The sequence below is a fragment of the Athene noctua genome, chromosome 7 (assembly GCF_965140245.1).
Source record: "Athene noctua chromosome 7, bAthNoc1.hap1.1, whole genome shotgun sequence".
Taxonomy (NCBI): domain Eukaryota; kingdom Metazoa; phylum Chordata; class Aves; order Strigiformes; family Strigidae; genus Athene; species Athene noctua.
The window spans coordinates 39,071,550-39,090,510 of record NC_134043.1 but is presented as its reverse complement, the minus strand read 5'-3'; the positions used below and the strand labels follow the sequence as shown (position 1 = coordinate 39,090,510).

Below are 18,961 nucleotides of genomic sequence, written 5' to 3'. Positions count from 1 at the left end.
GGTCGTGTCTGTAAAGCAACTGCAAAATGTTCATGTCAGCAGCGACCACTAAATTGTATCTGGGGCACCGCACATGGTTGCTGAACGTTGCTTCTCTCACAGCAGTAGGTCGAGGTGATCCCTCGGAGCTCTGACTGGGATTTCACACAGCTACTGTGTCCGGCATCCCTGGAAGCAGCAGTGCAGAGAGCCTCTGGGTTGTAGCAGGCAGGAAACGGGAAGGGTATTGGACTGCTTAGGGAAACATATTGGCAGAATAGCCTTTTAAAATAATGAACCTCCAACTGCCTTTTCTTATGATATAAGTAGTCGCGATGGGCAGAAATGATCCTGCTCTGCTTCTTTGCACACCAGTGCATTTAAACATCTATAGTTCAGGAAATTGCTGTTACTGCTTTTTGGAGGGAAATACCCATCTGTGAAGTGTTGGTTGCAAGGGCGTGCCTGGGGGAAGCTGGTGGCACACACTGTGTCCTTGTAGTTTATGTAGGCCCTGATCCAGGCTTGTGTGTTTTACCTTCAACTTCTAGATAATCAGTGGAACTGTTGAGTGCATACAGTTATGCATAAATTTAATCCCATTATTAGATTTAAGCCTCTTTTAATGACATTTTCATCTCTATAATTCCTTCTATTTTCTTCTTTTCTTTGGAAGTGCTGTGCTGGTTACCTCCTCAAATACTGGCTTTTGTAAAAACTAGGTGAATATGGTGTTCATTCATGGTTACAATGTGAAGCCTGTGGTATTTTAAAATGAGGTATGAAAGAATGGGTTAAATCCCTAAAGCTGAATTCTAGGGCTTTATTATTGCTTCATTTTTCTGCTTTCAGAAATGACTGTCCAAACCAAAATGAACGGACTGTTACATCAAAAAACAGCCAAACGTTTTTCTTTATAAACCTCCTGCACTGTTTAAATGTCGAAACTAAATTTACCAACCTTGGCAGATTTGTCAGAGATGAACAGGATTGCCAAGTGTTCCCAGATTCAAGTAAAGAGAGAGAGAGAGAGAGAGAGATCTAACAGCTCCTAAAATATTTGCAGCAAGCACCTGGTGGTAACTGCAATTTCTTCTATCCAATGCACCTACATTCCTATCCAGCATCTCCATACTCAGAAGCTTATTACAGTGCCAGAATAGGACAGTCCCAAAATAAACCCCAGCCCCCAGAAGACAAACACTTTCCTACAAAATATCCCCTCTGTGAGAGCCCATGAGATTCTGATGTAGGTTCTCAGTATTGCAACCCAGCTGGTTACACTAAACAATTTTTTTAAAAAAACAAAAAACCAACACATGACTGGGCTTTTTTTTTTTTTTTTTTTTTTTTTTTTTTTTAAATTTTTTGAACCAGGGCTTGTTGTCAGAGATCCTGCGTAAAGAAGAAGACCCTAGGACAGCTTCCCAGTCTCTCCTGGTAAACTTAAGGGCAATGCAGAATTTCCTTAATTTGCCTGACTCGGAGCGGGATCGTATCTATCAGGATGAGAGAGAGAGAAGTATGAACCCCAACGTGAGCATGGTGTCTTCAGCTGCCAGCAGCCCAAGCTCCTCCAGAACCCCCCAGGTAAGATACAATCCCTCGTTACCTTTTTGTTGTGTGCATTAGTCCAGGGAAGGGGTTCCTCTCCGCACTTCCCATGTTGCTCCCCTCACCCAGATGAGTTGTGGAAATCCTTTTGTGAGGTTTTGGAGTGGCTGTTAAGAGACGTTCAGTGGATTTCAGCAGACATAGTGATGATGATTCTAGCTTTAATCAATGCCATAAATGCAAAAAAATATGTAACAGTCGTGCCAGAAAGAGTGCGTGTGGGCATTACATACAGGCTGTTGATGTATGTCCACTAAATGGTTATTGTAGAATATATTGTAGGAAGACAGTGCACATAACATTTTATTTGTGTCCATTACATTCTGCAGAACACAGAGGACATTTCTGGGCTTGTGGAGAGGTTCATATAAGTTGCAATATAATGTGTGTAGTGAACAGAGGTCAGCAATGAATTAGACATTGCTAGTGCATTCTGTATTCTGCATAGAAAATCACAGTTCTTGCTTGAATTAGAGATTTACACAAGTAATTATTTGAAGTGCAGAAAGTAGAGATGGGCAGGGTGCTTGGAAGGCAGATGATGCTTTACAACTCCAAACAAGCTGTCATCTCATAGACTTAACTGCACGTGTTTATTAACGTACTGTTGCCGCCCACTTCCCTGGATAGGTTGTTTCTTTGAACTGAGAACGTCCACATACTACATCATAATAGTCATCCTCCCTTTTACCAGATTGCTTGCGGTCCCAAATGTATATTCTGAAAAAGTGAGGGTGCTTCCACAGAGGTGTTGATTAACTCCTGTCATGACGTTTGCCTAACCTGAGTTTGAAATTTCAAACTGTGCAGATGTGATGGGTCAGTTCTAGCACTTCTCTTGATCTTTAGTAAATGGGCCTGTATAACCCTCCTGCTTTGGTGCTTTCACAGTCATGTAGTCTGCAAAACCTTGGGCTGTGTTAGCCATGCTCAGTAATACTATTATAAGCATTTCTCATATTGAATGCTGTCGCTACAGCTGATAAAAATAAGTAAGCATAGGGGGGGAGGGGGGCATACTTTTACATGCAAGCTGATCATCCTTAAGGAAGGTGTATTCATTTTGTAGGAACTGTTGAACTTGTTCAGTTTAACCCAGGCATTTCGGTGCACTTCACCACAATACGTGATGTAAAGAACTGTTTTCAATGAAAGCAAGCATTTCCTGCCAACCCAAATTTGACACTGAACTTTTATTACATGGGAAATTCATTGTATACCTCTTATCTTTTTTAGTTACCTTTCAGTGAAAACAAGATTATAAAGGGAACTATTTTAATGTTTAAGTAGTGTATCCACTTTTTGCATTTGTATGTATTAATGAAGAATTAGTTTATTCTTACTTAAATTTATTGCAATAGATTTTGCAACTAGAATCAAATAACAGACGGAAATGGAGAGTTTAGATGCAATCCAGTGAGAATAAAAATTGGGGCTGTTGCCCCATCTTATTTCTCTGTCGAAATATGACATTTTCCCTATGTTCTAGCTGTGACTCGTAATTTAAAATGATGGAAATTTTGCCTGCCTTTTTAAGAGCTAAGTGTTTCTAGAAAAACATACTCTAGAAGTATAAAGCAGCTCATCCTTGCCTTATTTCGGCTTGAAGAATCCGGTAGAATATTGTGAGGTTTTTAATCAGCAAAAGCAATACACAAAGGTTTGTGTACCCAGTGCTCGCCTTGTGCCCGCTGGATAACATTTCCCCAGCCCTCAGAGGGCCAGCACCAGTCAGCACAGGTGCTGTTTTGACAACTTGGACACCTCTGCAAATGAGGCTGCTTCCCAGCTCCCGGGCAGGCAGCACGGCTACTGCGCTTCCCCATATGCCTGGTATTAGTTCTGACGAGACAAATGCCATCCTCGCGTGCAGCGCAGCCATTCCCGGCAGTGTTGCCTCCCCAGGCAGGTATATACCTACCCCAGAGTGGGGTGCTTTGGGGCAGCAGTGGTAGGAGCTGTACCATCCTTTCAGGAATTGTGTTTGGGTGCTGGAGAAGTTGGTGGAATAGCATTTGGAAATGCAGTTTCCATAGATACCGATCTCCTGCAGCAATACTTCTGGGAATGATGCTTGAGTGTGCCGGGTAGAAGAGCACTGGCAGATACCTGTGGAAATGCTGGTGCTGGGGAAGTTGGTCAGGCAGGTGTAAGGGCATGCAGAGTACCCCCACGCGTCTGTCCCTAACTCTGAGCCAGCCCCGAGCCTCCCTCATGGGGTGTCCCCTGCTCAGGGCCTGACCCAAGCTGAGAACAGCAGATTGATCTGGCAAAGGGGTGTGAGTGCTGTGGGAAGACTCTGAGCTGTTAGGGGTTATTACATGCACATGGAAGACCAGTAGTAACGACTGGGTTTCAGCACTCTGGCACTGCAGTTGCAAACACTTCTTTTCCTTTTTTTTTCCCACACTGCTTGCAATGAGACATTTCAATAATGGCAAATTCCTTCTTAATATCAAGACCAGCTTTGAATTTAGGCCTCTAACATGAAATAATTTATTTTAGTAACTGTGATATTTTGATTTGGTACTTGCCCTACCTGTTCTGGTGATTAAATAAAAAATGGCACAGCTTTCAGGGTGCATAGGGCAAGCTTTTTTCTGATGTGTAGCTGTGGAGCTAGCAGTATAGGAGACCCATGCAAGATGGAGCTGTATTTTAAATTTTCTTTTACATGCCAGTTTTGTTCTTCTCAGGATCTCAGGCCTCTGTAATGGCCTTTGAGGCTGTGGTGACCTTGGCTGCTGTGCTAGCCAAAGGCTCCAGTGACTGGGAAGGTTTTTTTCATACCCATCAAAGCACTGTAGGGCCTTTGGTAAAATTAAGCTTCCTTAAATGAGTCCTGACAGACTTGGACAGTCCTCTTCCTTCCCATGATCTCTCTGTTGTTTCATTATGTTTTCCACAATTGCCCTAACTCTCATCTATCTGTGAACATTGAATTTCAGAGTGTGATGTTCCTGTTGGTCCATCTGTTGGGTTGTACCCTACATGTGTTCATGGTCTGTGGATGGCAGCGAGCCTCCTGGGGCACGGGTGGCTGTGGTCTGCCCCAGGAGCTGATCAGCTGCCCCCACCTGAACGCGGGGGGCTTGCCTTAGCAAGAGCAGGAACATCTTAGGCCCTTTCTATGCAGGTCCTGCCTGCAACAGGCAAGGAACAAGCCCAGAGGGAGTACCTGCTGAGCTTGGCAGGTAGGAAAGGCAGAAGATACAGGTTGGTTAAAGCTTTATCTGGAAGCAGTGAGAAGAGTGATTAGTCTAGGTTGTTATCTTGATTGGATTTTGTCTCCATTATTAATGTGGCCTTTGGTACAAAAATGATGTTAGGGAGAGGAAGATTTTGAGGACAGCAGAACAGAAAGAAGAGTTCAGAAGGTTTGGTTTTGCCTAGTTAACCTTCTCATTAACAAATAGGCCTTTGGGCGTGTCTGCTTAGTTAAAAATTAACATTAGATGTACTCTAGCAGGCTTCAACACTGGCACAAAACCAGGAGCCAGCTGAAAAGGTTTATAATTGGGCCAAATATTTGAATGTCACCAGGGTTTATGAGAGGCTTGGATCTATTGGGAAGTGTGAGCTTTGCCACATAGGTTGTTTTGTTTCCTATGACCTTTACATCTCAAGAGAAAACAGAGATTTTATATCAGTAATCTATGTATTTCCCTTAAAAGGTGTAAGGGGTACTGTGATCAGTCCTGGTATCTCTCCTCTTTGAGGTCAGGAAAGCAAATGAGATCTGTCTCTCCAAGGGGCTGCTGGTGCCGGGAGCACTCAGCGAGCATTGCATCGCCCTTGCTCCCTCGCCTGCTGGTGCGTTCTGGGGATCGCCATGGCCAAGGGGCTTTAAAATGAAAGTCTTGTAGCAGCCTGCTGAACTGTATTGATAGAAGCCTCACAGGGGTAGTCCAGCCCGGGTAAAGTACTGGCAGCGTCCGTTATTGTCCTTCATTTGTCACAGAAGCTGATGGGAAATCATTCAATTAAAAGGAGTGCAGTGGAATACACAAAATCTCAATATGAGTTTAGGAGAATGAGGGCAGCACATCAAAGGCATGCCAAAACCCAGCTTTATGAAATGATTTTTTTTTCATTTCTACTGATTTCCTAGGTGAAATTAGGTGACTATCTGGCTAGCATAATGATGATAAGGCTGGGAAACCATACATACTCAAATGACATACGTATAGTTTTAATAAAGGATGAGGGAGACTTGAGGGAGTGCATTAAATTGAGTAATAATTTATTATTTAGAGACCTCTACCCATTTACTCATTTTTTCTGGGAGAATTGGCTCTTCCTCCAAGGTGTAGGCCACTTTTAGAGAGGGGGGAGAGGGTAGAGGCTGGTGTCTCTGCTGCAGCAGTTAGCTGGCAAAGCCAACTTCAGCGACTGCCTGCAGCTGAGTGCCCCAGCTACCTATCCTGTTGTTGAGCTGCTCAATAAACATGCTGGGAGAGGGAGAGGGGGAGAGTTGACAGGGCCTTGCATGTCCTATAGGAATGCACTGCAATTATTTCCAATCACAATTAACCTGATTAGAATAATGGACAGGAAGTGTCCCTCTGTAGCTAATGCAGTTTGGCATCAGCTGACTGAAATCCTTTGATAATTTCTGCACAGATGGCTGGGCTGAAAGCAGCACTTTTTTAATTATTATTTTCATGGTCTCTTGGTAGGCCAAAACCTCGACACCAACAACAGACCTCCCCATTAAGGCGGACGGCGCCAACGTCAACATCACAGCTGCCATTTATGACGAGATCCAACAAGAGATGAAAAGGGCCAAGGTATCTCAAGCTCTGTTTGCCAAAGTGGCTGCCAATAAAAGTCAGGTGAGTGGTAGAGGGGATTTTGTTATTGCGGGGCTTTTTGGGGTTTTGTTTTTAAAGCAAACTCCGGGATTGGAACTAGACCCATCTCCTCCTCCCACCAATAAAAATACATCTGTTCCTACAATAATAATAATCTTCATCTCTGGGGAACCTGTCGTGTTTTTGGCCTTTGCCTGCTTAAGTGGTTTCCTTTTCCCTTTTAAAATAGGCTGAGAAAAGGTTCAGCTCACAGCCAAGCTTTTTCTCCTCTTTCGTACAAACATGCCTGTCTTTTCCCACTTGTGGTATATAACTTACACCTCAGCTAGTGGGACAAGGACTTTTCAGAATGATGGTATTCTTCTCACTTGGCAGGTAAAGAAATTGTTTTCTTCAGTGATAAACCAAGGGAAGGCAATAGGAAACCACATATTAGGCAGGTGTTTCCTTTTTTTTGCATGTTGTATGTGCTGCATACGGTATGGCCATGTGAATAATTCACATCAGATCCAGTCATTTTTACAAAAAGGCATGAGAGGGCACTGCAGTGAGTTCTGCTGGATTAATTTCCACCTTGGGTGTAAAAAATACATGTGGGCAAACCTAGGTCAGGATGAGATTCTTGAAGAGAATCCATTAATTTAAAAATTTCATCCAACTCTTTAAAAAAATATAGTGCGCCAGAAGGGATTTTGTGGAAAGGAAGACAGACAGAATTTTTTGTAGGAAGGGCAGTAAGTGGACTGGAGACCGTTGGAAGAAATTGTTTACTTGGTGAATAGGGCTGCTTCTGGTCCTGGATGAAAGTACTCAGTTGTGCTAGGAGAGGGCATCAATATGCACAGAAAAATGCACAAACGTGTCTGTGACAATGAAAGAGTGGGCTAGAGGTATCTAGATGCACATACTCTGCAAAATACGTATTTTCCTCTGTGCAAAGAAACAACACTGCAGTCATTAAAGTAGATGTAAAATAAGAGGTTGAAAGGCATATAAACAAAGCATCAAAGGCTATCAAAGCACATGGGAGGGCCTTGTCCTTGTTACAGGTATTTGTGCCCTGACACATGGAGGTCTGATTCATTTTTCTTTCCTCATCTAATCATTAATTTTCTTTGCCTTTTGCTTTCTCTTGTCAGGGTACAAGGGTTACAGTCTGCAACCCCTCTACCCCCCAACAAAATCCCAGGCACAGTATGAAATACATAAAAGGAAAATACCATGGAACCCTCTTAAACTGTTAAATGCATAAAAATCTCCTGTACCACATGGCAAAATATAATGAGAACTGGAGCTGTTAAACGAATAAAGCTGTTAAAAGCATAATGCCACTTGGCACAACTACTGTGCATTTAACGGTTTTCCACTGTGTAATAAATGACATATGTGGTAAACGTGCAGTAAATATAAAAACTGCACAATTGATTTTGCAAACGTGCCCCTTATTCTTTACTCCATGCAGATATCAAAGTTCCACCCAGAATCCGGACTGGACAGCTTTTAATATGGAGTGTTTAATGCAGACTGAATGCCAGTCTCTCTGAGGTTTGGCTTAAAATTGCCTGTGAGCTTCCTGTCATTATACCCAGAGGCTTCTTGAAATAGAGAGGGACTGAACCACCCAACAATAATTTGGGTGGCTCACCAGCTTTCGTCTGTGCCAGCTTGAGTGTGCTTCTCTGGCAGCATTGCACACCAGCACCAAAACAAAAATAATCTCCGTAGTCTTTCACGTGGAAAAGGAACAGGGCAGATTTTAAAAGCCAGATGCAAAAGGTTAAGAAAAGGATCCACAAATGTTATTGTTTAAAGCAAAGTTGCTGCACATAAAGGTTTTGTTTCTTCAGCAGCAGCAAATAAAGAAGTGTTTCTGAGGCTGATGTTTCTTTTGTTTCACAGCCCTGCCAAAGCAATACTGACTCCCTGGGATGACCCAGCATTCGCCATGCTGAGATGTCATAGTGCTCTGCTGGAGCATGAAAGTGGTTTATGGGGGCACTGGAAGGCAGGGACGGAGAAGCTGTAGCCAAGAACCATAGTGGTATGGGGCCCCCCCTGCCCCAAAGCCTACCTGCGTGCCTGCCCCCCAGCCTGACTTGGCATGCCTGTGGTGTCCCACCGCTGGCTGGGGTGCCCTGTGGCCAGGAGGAGTGCCAAAAGCAAGGACACAACTGCTTGTGTAGGGGAAAGCTGCTGGCGTGGTGGGGTGGTCGGCCTGTCGCCTTAGGTCTAGCTCGTCTAAAAACCAGTGGTGGAGCTTTCCTAATGCTTTATGCAGGCCAGTTGTGGGTATTTCTGGTGAAGATGCTGCTGATTTCAGCAGCTGAGTTACATGGTGGGAAGTGCTCATCGAAAACTGCCCATGTTTGCAGAAGAGAGAATTTGAAAGAGGGGAAAAAAGAGCCAGTCTGAGGGTTTGCTTGGACTCTCCGCCAAGGTTCGTTCACTTGCTGTTCTCCACAGGCCTGGCTTGCATTGCATTGGCTTCCTCTATTATTCCCTCACCCCAGACTACTGAGAGGCTTCCAGTTTGCTAACAAGGCATGTGTTATGTTGGGCGCTGCTATTCTGTCAACAGCAATCCACGGTGCTGTGAGATCTTCACAGTTTTAGCAGCCAGTGAATCTCCGACAGGGCTGTTTTGACATTTTATACACAGGGCTGTATGTCATGTACCCGAGAGAGCATCCAGAGCCAATGGAGGCCTCATTTCGTCTTCTGTCTTCGTACAGGAAGAGTGGTACCCACTGAGAGCAGTTATTGCAAGCAGCATCATCTACTGGAGGAGTTAATTGACCTCTAATTTAACAAGGGGCCATCTTTATTCTTAAGTAATGGCAGAGTCTCAGTTCAGCAACTAAAGGGAAGGGCAGCTGCTAGAAACAAAGGTCACAAATCACAGAGCTCACAAGTCAACATAAAAGCAAGGAGCAGGGTCTCGTGGAGGTACCAAGGTGGTGTGATGAGACTTCTCTAAGGGAATCCACCTTCATAAAGATCTTAAGAGATTAATTTTAGACATAGACTTACTCATCATTTATTTACCTTAATATGTATTTTATTTATTGCAACTTATATCTAGACATTTTTAGTCTTTTTGTGAAGTGCTGTGCATCTCTTTGTATTTTTGAAGACAGCAGGAGCTGAGGGGCTTAGTGCCCTCCAAACACAGTCTCCAAAGCTGTCATCCTATTTTAGTTGCCAGCTGTTAGTGATGTATCCACTGGACAGCATGCTTCTCTGGGGATGACGCTTGCTAGTGCCCTTTGTCCTTTAAATGGCTAAGCCTGAAACTTGTATTATCACGTTGGAGTGTTTCTGAGTGTGGCTGAACACCAGGATTTGGTTTCCAATCTGCACTTTGGGCTCTCCTGGTTATATTTAATTCACAAGGAGATGGGTTTCTAGTGTGCCATTTCAGAGAGGTCTGGGTGGCCTGCGTGTCTCCAGAGCCAGACAGTGGGACAGGCAGAGACTTTGACTTTGGGTTGTTTCAGGTTTGGGCTGTCAGTCTTGATAATGGCTTCAACAACCAGTGCTACAACTTCTCTACAGTACGACTTCAGGAAAACCATTTTCCCTGTGACCATGTGCCAGTGCTTCTGGAATACTGTGCAGCAGCATCACCCCTCTGGCCTCTGCTAGCGAGAGTCACAGCAGAGGCTATGCTCTGCTCAGCAGACATTTTTTTTAGCCTGTGTGCAATAAGTTTAGGAATACAGTTTATAATAAACAGTCACTATCAAAATAAATAGTGAACATAGGTGGCTGGAGCCCTTGTTGACAGTCTGAGAGAGGACAGAATTTGTATGAACATGGAGACCAAACTTCCCACAGTTCTGCTAGGGCACAAGACTCTCCTTAATCAGGCTGCGCTGGCATGGGGGAGCTGGGCACATGGTGCTGGGGATCTGCCCCAGTCAGGGCAAATGGAAGGATTTGACCTTTGCCAGTCCAGTGAAAACAAAAAGTAAACACTTGAAAGCGAAATTCTTCCTCAAGGGACTGGAATTTGTTTCAGTTGCACCACAGTAAAGCAAGAGAGACCTCGTGGAGCAACATTTGAAAAAATGTTAGGCTGGCAAAGCTTGGTCGCTGGTTCTTATCTTTGCCCTGTATAAAAATGAACAAACAAAAAATAAACTTGCCTCAGGGGTTGGAGGCTGGGGGAAGAAAAGCCCTTCAGTTGAGGCCCTTCAGGTTAAGAGAAACCCAGGGCTATGGATGGAAATCACTATGACGGTTCCTTGCCTCTCCTCTGACTTCCTTTTTGTGTTGAGATCCCTGCCTCATTGCCAGGATTGTTTGGGAGCCTGTTCTCTGGCCAAGGGGGGTGATAGCCCCTCAGTAGGAGCCCATGCTGGATGGTTCTCAGCATCACGACCACCTGCCCATGCCCTCGCTCTGAGAAGAAAATAGAGGTACTGCGAGAGGGATGAACAGCGTCACTCTGGGGCAGGGTTAGCTCTAGAAACCCCTTATTTTGTCCTTCCCTCTCTCCTTCCCCAGTTATATTCCCCTGTATACATTTGACATGGTGGGACGCCTTCTCTCCCCCTTTTAGCTTATAATAGGTATTTTCTGTGCCCTTAAACTAATTAGCTTCCAGTGAAGATGAACAGCAGCTAGAAAAAACAGCTGGTGATGAAGATGCATAGCATATATAGTGTATGCATATAGGGCACTTCTTACTACTGTGGCATCTTGGTGCCTTTATGATGATGTGAATCTCTACACCTGGGGCATATCTGTTTTACTGATATTTTGATGTTCCTGTTACATATGGAGGAAATACAGAAAGACATTTCTCTCCTTGACTGAACTTAAAATTTCTTTGAAGTACCTTTGGGCATTAACTCATTTTTTACAGTCTTCTATTTGCAGTCACAGTGTGACCCCCATTCAGGACGGCATCTGCAGCAGTGCATGAGCCTCTCAGCAGCTGAGTGAAGCAGGGACAGTTGTGGAACTGGGGCTTTGCTCAGGAAGTCCTTGGCAGACCTGGGAGCTGATGGCGGGCTGCTTGCCCTAACCACAAGCCCACACTTCCTCTCCAGCGTGGGGAGAAGCTAGTTTGAACTTGGCACGCTGGAAATATCCTCAGTGCACAGCATCCTTCCCTCTGAGGCCAAGAGCTGTAAGCAGACGTGATGTTCCCATGAATCTAAGATGCATCAGGACTCATGTACCTCATTCATTTTTTTGTATTGCTTTGTGTTTTATAATGCTAGTGAGAAGCTGGCCCTCATGAAACTGGCCCTCATTGAATTTTGGGGGAGCAAAAGTACAGAGCATTTCAGAAAATTCGGTCTATTGAGTGATTAACCTTGAACTGTATCAAAATGCTCCAAGTAAAGCTTCTCAGGTTCAGTCCCCCTCCCCCGGCCCTCATCAAGAATTCATTGAAGCCATGACAGAACTCTCCATTACAGTTAGTCTTTTATCCATTTCAGCTTTCTTGATTAGGTTATCTTGAATCATTAGGGGGTTTATTTATTTTAATAGACACTTATTGGATTCATGGAAAGAGAGTTTGGCGACTAAGGAACAAGAGCTGAATATTATCTGGCTCATTTCACGCTGCAGAGAGTCCCAAACTGAGCAGAGGGAAGAGGAGCTGAGGAAGTTTGTCCAGAGGACTCCTGCTATCCCATGTAGAAAGGGAGCTTTCCCTGGGGAACGCAGTATTTCTTTTCCTAATCTTTCAAGACTTGCGTCAATCATTGCTGCTTTTTTTTCTTTTTGTCACATATGTTGACATTTTCTGCACTGATGATGTGGGTGAGGAAATGGCCTTTTACATTTATTTTTGAGATTTATTCCTGAATCACTCTGACTAAAAACTCTTCATTTGCCTACTCATGCTTTCACTGGAGACCCTAGAAAATGTCAGCGCAGAAAGTTAACTGTATTATTATTAATTTCAATGTAAGTGCAGGGAAGCACAAGGTCAGTTTAGTTACAGTTTTATCCAGGCTTGAAGTGCCTTGTGGTCCAGCCCAAGCAGAAAGGCTGCCTGTGACTAAGTCACCATGGACACGCAACTGCCACCTCCTGCAGTGGCTTTCAGTAGAGATGCTACTTGACGTGTAAGTGGTGGCCTGCAGCCCCAGCATAACTGAGCCTGAACTCTTCCCACATGCTTTCTTGTCCTTAATCAGAAATTTGGTCCTTGGCTGACTGCAAGTCAGCAGATCTGAAGGAAGCAGTTTTGGGCATCAGGATATTTGTGCGTACCATCACTAAGCACTGGAAAACCTGACCTTGTTGTAGTCTTGTACCTCTGTCTCCTGGAGCAGCCTCCCCTGCTCCAAGGTAAGTCTAGCAAAAGTGAAAGGGTCAAGCTGGTAAAAAGGACCCAAGGATAAGTGACAGAGAACATGGCTCACAATTGCTGCACCAGCTAACTGTCCCTCAGGGGGCTTTGAGAGCGCCAAGGCTAATGCTTTGGTGCAGTAAGCACACTGTTTCTTTAACAGCATAAAAGCACAATGGGAATGGCTGGCTTCCTGCAGATTTTTGTTGTTGTTTGCTTAGCTATGTGGAAATGTATTTGATTAGGAGACAGAGAGAGAGGTTAAAAATAGGACATTAATATGATATTATTTGTTTTATCAAATAAAATGCTTAGAAAATGTTTATCTTGTCTCATGAGAACAACAAAAATAGAGGCCAGCACTTCTCTGCAGCTCTCTTTAATGAGCTAAATTGGGCTGCATTCTCAATGCCTGTAGAAGTTTTGGGGTGAAATGAAGGAAGTTCTGAGCAGAATTCCTTGTAACCACAAGCACTGGGTGTGCCTGACTGTAGAGCCAAAAGCATCCTTTAATTGTGCTGTTTTTCCTCCTCTTATTTTTAATGGAAGACATTCCCATTTGAGAACCTTAGAAGCTGACATTAAGGGCTGGATTCTGCCACCCATATTGACACTGGCACATATCAAACTCCTGGTAACTCTGTGGCATTCAAGGGGGCTGTGTGTGCGGTGGAGCAAGACTTAGGATGTGCAGGGGAGGCAGGATGAGAAACAGCGTATCACAGATCTGGGGAAGGATGTGTTGTTTGTTAGATTTTCAGAATACACTCACAGAAGTTGGATTTACTTGTAGTGCAGTGAGCTCAGATGTTGTGGATGAGTGGGGGGAAAGGTGGTGAGATAGTGTCTCCTTCTCCACTTTTCTTCTTTATGCCAATAAATGTAGCTATAGATGAAAATTCACTGTGAATGGCTGTAGCTCCAAGAATCTCTGTATGTTAGCATTTCTTAGATGAAATAATTCTCCTGGAAGTCTCTGTGTAACATACACAGACCCAAAGAAATAAATAAAAGAAAATAAAAAAAATGCAACCAAAAACCCCCAAGTTGAGATTTTTAACAGAAAAAGGAGATTTGCATATTAATAATTCATGAGTTCTCATTGAACATGCACGAAGAAACGGTGCTATTCAATAGAGAATACTGTCATCTGTCACTGTTTTATTTGACATTTACACTTTTTTTTTTTTTTGCCTGGTACTGCAAAACTTTCTTGGATGGCGTGCTAAGATTATTTAAATAATTAAAAAAATCCGATGCAGACTTTTCATCTGTGCATGGGGAAGGCGGTTACTTGCAATCATAAAGAATGTGTGAGTAAGCTGCAGCGCTGTGTTTTCTCACATATTAGCCAAGCTATCACCTAATAATCAGCCCCAAAGAAGGATAGATAGGGTCTTGAATGGATGGGTGAGAGAGTGAATGCTTGAATAAATAAAGGGAAGGATAGGAAAAGAGCAATGAAAGGACAGATTTGATGGAGAAAAGTGTACACATGCACACAGTGGGTATGCGTGTGTATGCGTGGGGGTGAGTGAATAATGGCTGTTGTGAAGAAAGCTGCCACAAATACATTGCCGTTGCGGATGCAAAAATAAATATTTATAAATGGCGTTGGGGGAGATCCAGTCCCGCACAACGTGAGAGAAGACAGGGCATTTAGCACAATGACAATTCAGAGTTAGGCGCACCTTGCAATTTCTTGCTAATATTAGGCTCATGAAAATCTTTCTGCTCTGTAGGTTAGTTATTATTTATAAAAATCACAGAACCAGCTGATACATTCATAAGCTAATTATTGTAGCAGCTGGGTACACATGGTGCAATATGTCTGAGGCTGTGAAGTATCACAGATTTCTTGGGGCCTGCTGTGGTGGGGGTGTGCTGTTGAAGGCTAGATCCCTTAATCTGATCAGCCAAGCAAATACTTTGTGGGGAAACTGGATTAATATCTCTCTAAATACCACGGATGTGCTTCACCTTCAGAACCAGGCTCCTTTAAACGTGCCATTAGCTTATCTCCTTTGGGGAATGGAGACGTTCTCAGGTGTCCTCAGGATGGCGGGGTCTTTGCCTGGTGCCTCCCTTTGCCAGAAATTAATTTGGTTTGCTCATGTCTGCACACATGGTCACACTGCAGTCTAATCTTTTCCCTAATAGCTCCAAGGTCAGGACCTCGCATGTTGCCAGGCAAATTGAGCACTATCCTTCTTAAAGACTAATGGCAGCGAGTGCCTAGTCCATAATGAGGCCTGTAGTGTTGCTCTAAGTGATTGTAATGAGTGCTGATTATAACGGGACAGATAAATCAAAATGCAGCACTTGCCATCGGGCTAGCTGGTCCAACTCTGGGAAGTGGAGGTGGCCCCGCTGAGCTGTCCCCGGGCTCGGCCAGGGCTGGGTACGGCACCCCGAAGCCCCGGGGAAAGCCCCAGGAGCCATCCTCCCCCAGGCCTGCCCTGCACAGGGCTCCTGCTCCACCAGCTGCGGGGTTTTGTGTGTATTTTCTGTTAAACCATTGGCCTTCATGCTACAGAATCCCTTGGGAGATGTTAAACATACCTGCTTGAAACATTTGAAGGAGTTCAGTTGGAGACTCACTCAGATCACTGCAAACAGGGAGAAATGGGAGCTTATTTTTTCTACAGATGGTTTATTTTCCATTTCAAAAATTATTTCCTTTGTATGAAGGAACCCCTGAGAAAACACTCTGGAGCTGGGAGATTTTCTTCCTGTCTTTTTTTCTAAAAGAGAGAAAGTTTTGGGGGATTTCTGAGTGGAGGAAAGGGAAAGAAAGAGAACGGAGGGCAAGGGATGTGGCCAAACCACATTAAAATGCAGACATCACCTGGCTGAGAGATTACCCAAACACCAGTCAAAGCACTTTGAAAATATAATACAGATTTTTTTTTTTCCCTAAGTAAATGATTAGATATCTTGTTTTCATCCTTGCCCCCCCCCCCCCCAACCCTCCCAGTTTATTGCAAGAAAAGATCAGGTCTGCACAAATGTGGCCTCTCACTTGTAAAAACAAGGCAGTGTTGTGTTACAGATTAGTTTATAAATCCCTGGTGGCTTCACAGTTCAGTGCCTACAGCTGCTGCAGATGGGCCTGGGTTTTTGTCTCTTCGCTGTGCTGCAGCCGGCAGTTGAAGGAGAAAATGGAATGATCAGGTTATTAACATGTAGGCCGTGAGGAAGAGGCTGCACAATGAGAACAGCTGGTGTTGCTGTCTTGGCTGATGCAGCGGAGATAATCAAATCTTGCCTTTTTTGGGGGGGTGAAGGCAGAAGACACAGTGGAGAGTAAGACAAACAACAGCTTATGATATTATATACGGGGTTTAGAGTGCACGGTAGAAGTTGTCAATGGCTTACAAGTTGTTATACAAAAAAGCAATACCAAAAAACCCCCACATGGGCCGGTAATGAACCTGACTGTTCAGCTTCCTCTAGTTGCTGTTCGGAAAAACACAGTTTTGGCTACTTCTCTTACTGAACATTTTTAACATTGATCAAGCTATCTTTTAGGTATTGTAAGGTGCCTGTCAAAATGGTGTCAAAATGCTGAGTTGTAGCTCGAAAATGATGGGTTATAAAGCTACTAGGTAAAATATTTTGACAGGATTCAGTAAGGCGCATTGACAGCATCCTCAGCATTATCTTCTCATATTCTGTCATTTGCATTGCGTCTCCTGCGCGCAGTCACAGGAGGAGAGTCGTTGTCCCCAGCCCCAAGTGGGGCCAGCTGCGGGCAGGCAGGAGGGGGCTGGCTGTGTCCCCCCCACCCCAGGCAGGTGCAGCAACAGCCCCCATCCCTGGTTAACGTGCCAGGGATGCTGGGTCACCGCCACACACACTCAACACTCACAGGGCTGTCCTCACCTTGACAGCTATTGCTGTTGTGCTCTCTGGTTGGCTTTGTGTTTTAGAGTGGTTTCCTCTTCCTGAAGCGCTGGTGCTTCCTCCTCTGGGGGTCTGAGCTCTCAGCCCCTCTGGAGAGGTCCTACAGGACTTCATACAGTAGTAACTTTTTGAAGGCATTCCAAACTAACCTTAAAACAATATAGCAGGAATAAAATCTACTATTATGATCTGTAGCTGGGTTTAGCATTACCTCCACCTAGTATCTTTATCTCTCTAGTAACTTGTTCAGAACCCTGTTGGCTGCTTTTCAGCTAAATACTAGAGGATTCCCTTTCTGTGAAGTTGCATCTTATAAGTGGCCATTTGTTTACTTAAAGATGTCAAATTTTAGTGGGGTTCGGAGCTGGAGGAGTCAGTGCAACATAGTGACAGCAGATCAGAGGTCTTCACTTGATAGTATCTTCTAAACAATTTCTGTAGTGGTTGAATTTCTGATCCTGCAGCTGCAACCCTTAGCATGAGGGTCTCAGGGGTTATGTCTCCTTTTCTCTTGCTTGGATGAAGAAATAAAGGGGCTTTGAAATGGAAGTGGAGATGCACCTTTATTTCAACTCTAGCTGTCTATAGGAAAAATATTTATATCCAAGTATTTTAAACATGGTGTGATTATGACAGGGAGAAAGATGGTATGCTTCCTGGTTCCTGTGAAGCACTGCTGGTTGTATCTGTTTCTCCACCTTGCAGGAAATATAATATATCAAGGGTTTGTTGAGACCAAAGGGCAGCTGAGGGTACAGAGCGTTCTGTGTGAGATCAGACCAGAGAAACTTGCAGCACAAAGCTTTAAGTCTAGCTGACCTTCCGCTCACATCTGGTTCCTCGGTGCTCAGTGAATTAACTGTGCTGACACTACCATTGCAGGGCTGGCTGTGTGAGCTGCTTCGCTGGAAAGAAAACCCAAGTCCGGAAAACCGCACCCTTTGGGAGAACCTCTGCACCATTCGCCGCTTCCTGAACCTTCCCCAGCATGAGAGGGATGTGATCTACGAGGAAGAGTCCAGACATCACCACAGTGAGCGCATGCAGCACGTTGTCCAGCTCACTCCTGAGCCCGTGCAGGTCAGAGCACTGACTTCCTTCTCAGGGTGTCCGGGGGTGGGAACAGCTGCCAGAGAGAGAAGCAACTGGTTCCAGCTTCCTTCTGCTTTTCAGGTTGACACACACCAGTTTTCATCTGTCTGCAGGGCCACATGCAGGCCACAGCTCTCAAGTTCAGAGCTCACTGTGTGTATGTTGCAGCACATGTGTGAGTGTGTGCACGTTTGTGCTGGTGGTTGAAGAGAAGGACAGTCTATGCCACTGATAACAGCAAGGGCAGTAGTAGTGATATGGAACTCCCTTGGTGTCAGTAGTTGTGTTGTGCCTGAAACACAATTTAGCTGTCTAAATCTGCCGACATGTAGAGGAGTACAAATGTGTTACCCAGCAACAGCAAGAAGTGTGTGGTTGTTTAGGAAGCAAAATAGGAGTGGGGACTTGGTCACTTGCTCCTTCTCACAGAACACAAGCACAGAACCCGAGCACCCCTGATAACCCACTCAAATGGTGGCCAAGAGGCAGCTGCAGCCATCCATTTGCTTTTGTTCAAAGGAGCCAGATAATACTTCAAGAAAAGTAGGAGGGTAGGAGAGGAAATTCATCCATGCATGGGTAACACAGAGGTTTTGAAGAGTTTGACATGGAGAAGTGTTTTTTTATATATTCACTGAAACTTAAAAGTACTTCTGAAATGACCATGGTGAGTATTTTGCGGGGAACAGGCCTTCATTTCACAGCCTCCTCAGGACTGTTTTGCTCCCCTCTACAGTCTTTGTGACTAGTACGAATTTTCGTTTTGTGCACTGTTGTTCTATCCTTGTCTCAGGTCTTAATAGAATAAGAAATAAATAAATACAAACATGCACAGGGAAAATGAAGTTAAAATACTACAAGATTTTTCATCTTTGCAGTTTCGCTTCAGTCAGAAGAGAAAATCAGCCTTATGTGTATTCCTAATAACTAGTGGTGCATGTCACAAACCGAGAGATCAGCTGATAGTCAAGAGAGGCACGGGAGATGTTTTTTTCAAGCTAAAAAGCTGAGGTGATGCCTTCCCCAGCAGACCATCCTTTTGGATTGCCACTGGTGCTCAGTGCCATTCAGCTGATCTCATTGCATGACCACTTTCAGAGAGTCATCCATACTCTGTTCCTCTCTGATAATCTCACAGTTCCTCCTCCCACCTTTGCTCTCCCTGTTGCTGTTTGATGGCGGCTTGTACTGCTTTGCTACTCTTGCTGTGAACCTTGGCATTCAGCCTCTATTCTTTGTC

The 18,961-nt window shown here is 44.3% G+C and overlaps 1 protein-coding gene across 1 annotated transcript in view; it reads left to right on the top strand.

Annotated features, from left to right (window-relative positions):
• SATB2 (SATB homeobox 2) overlaps positions 1-18,961 on the top strand; it is a 129,921-nt gene that overhangs the window by 88,760 nt on the left and 22,200 nt on the right. Inside the window, exons 8-10 of the mRNA XM_074910507.1 lie at positions 1,357-1,569; positions 6,273-6,428; positions 17,512-17,709. Of these exons, the coding sequence (XP_074766608.1) occupies positions 1,357-1,569; positions 6,273-6,428; positions 17,512-17,709 (567 nt within the window). The remainder of the gene's footprint in view (positions 1-1,356; positions 1,570-6,272; positions 6,429-17,511; positions 17,710-18,961) is intronic.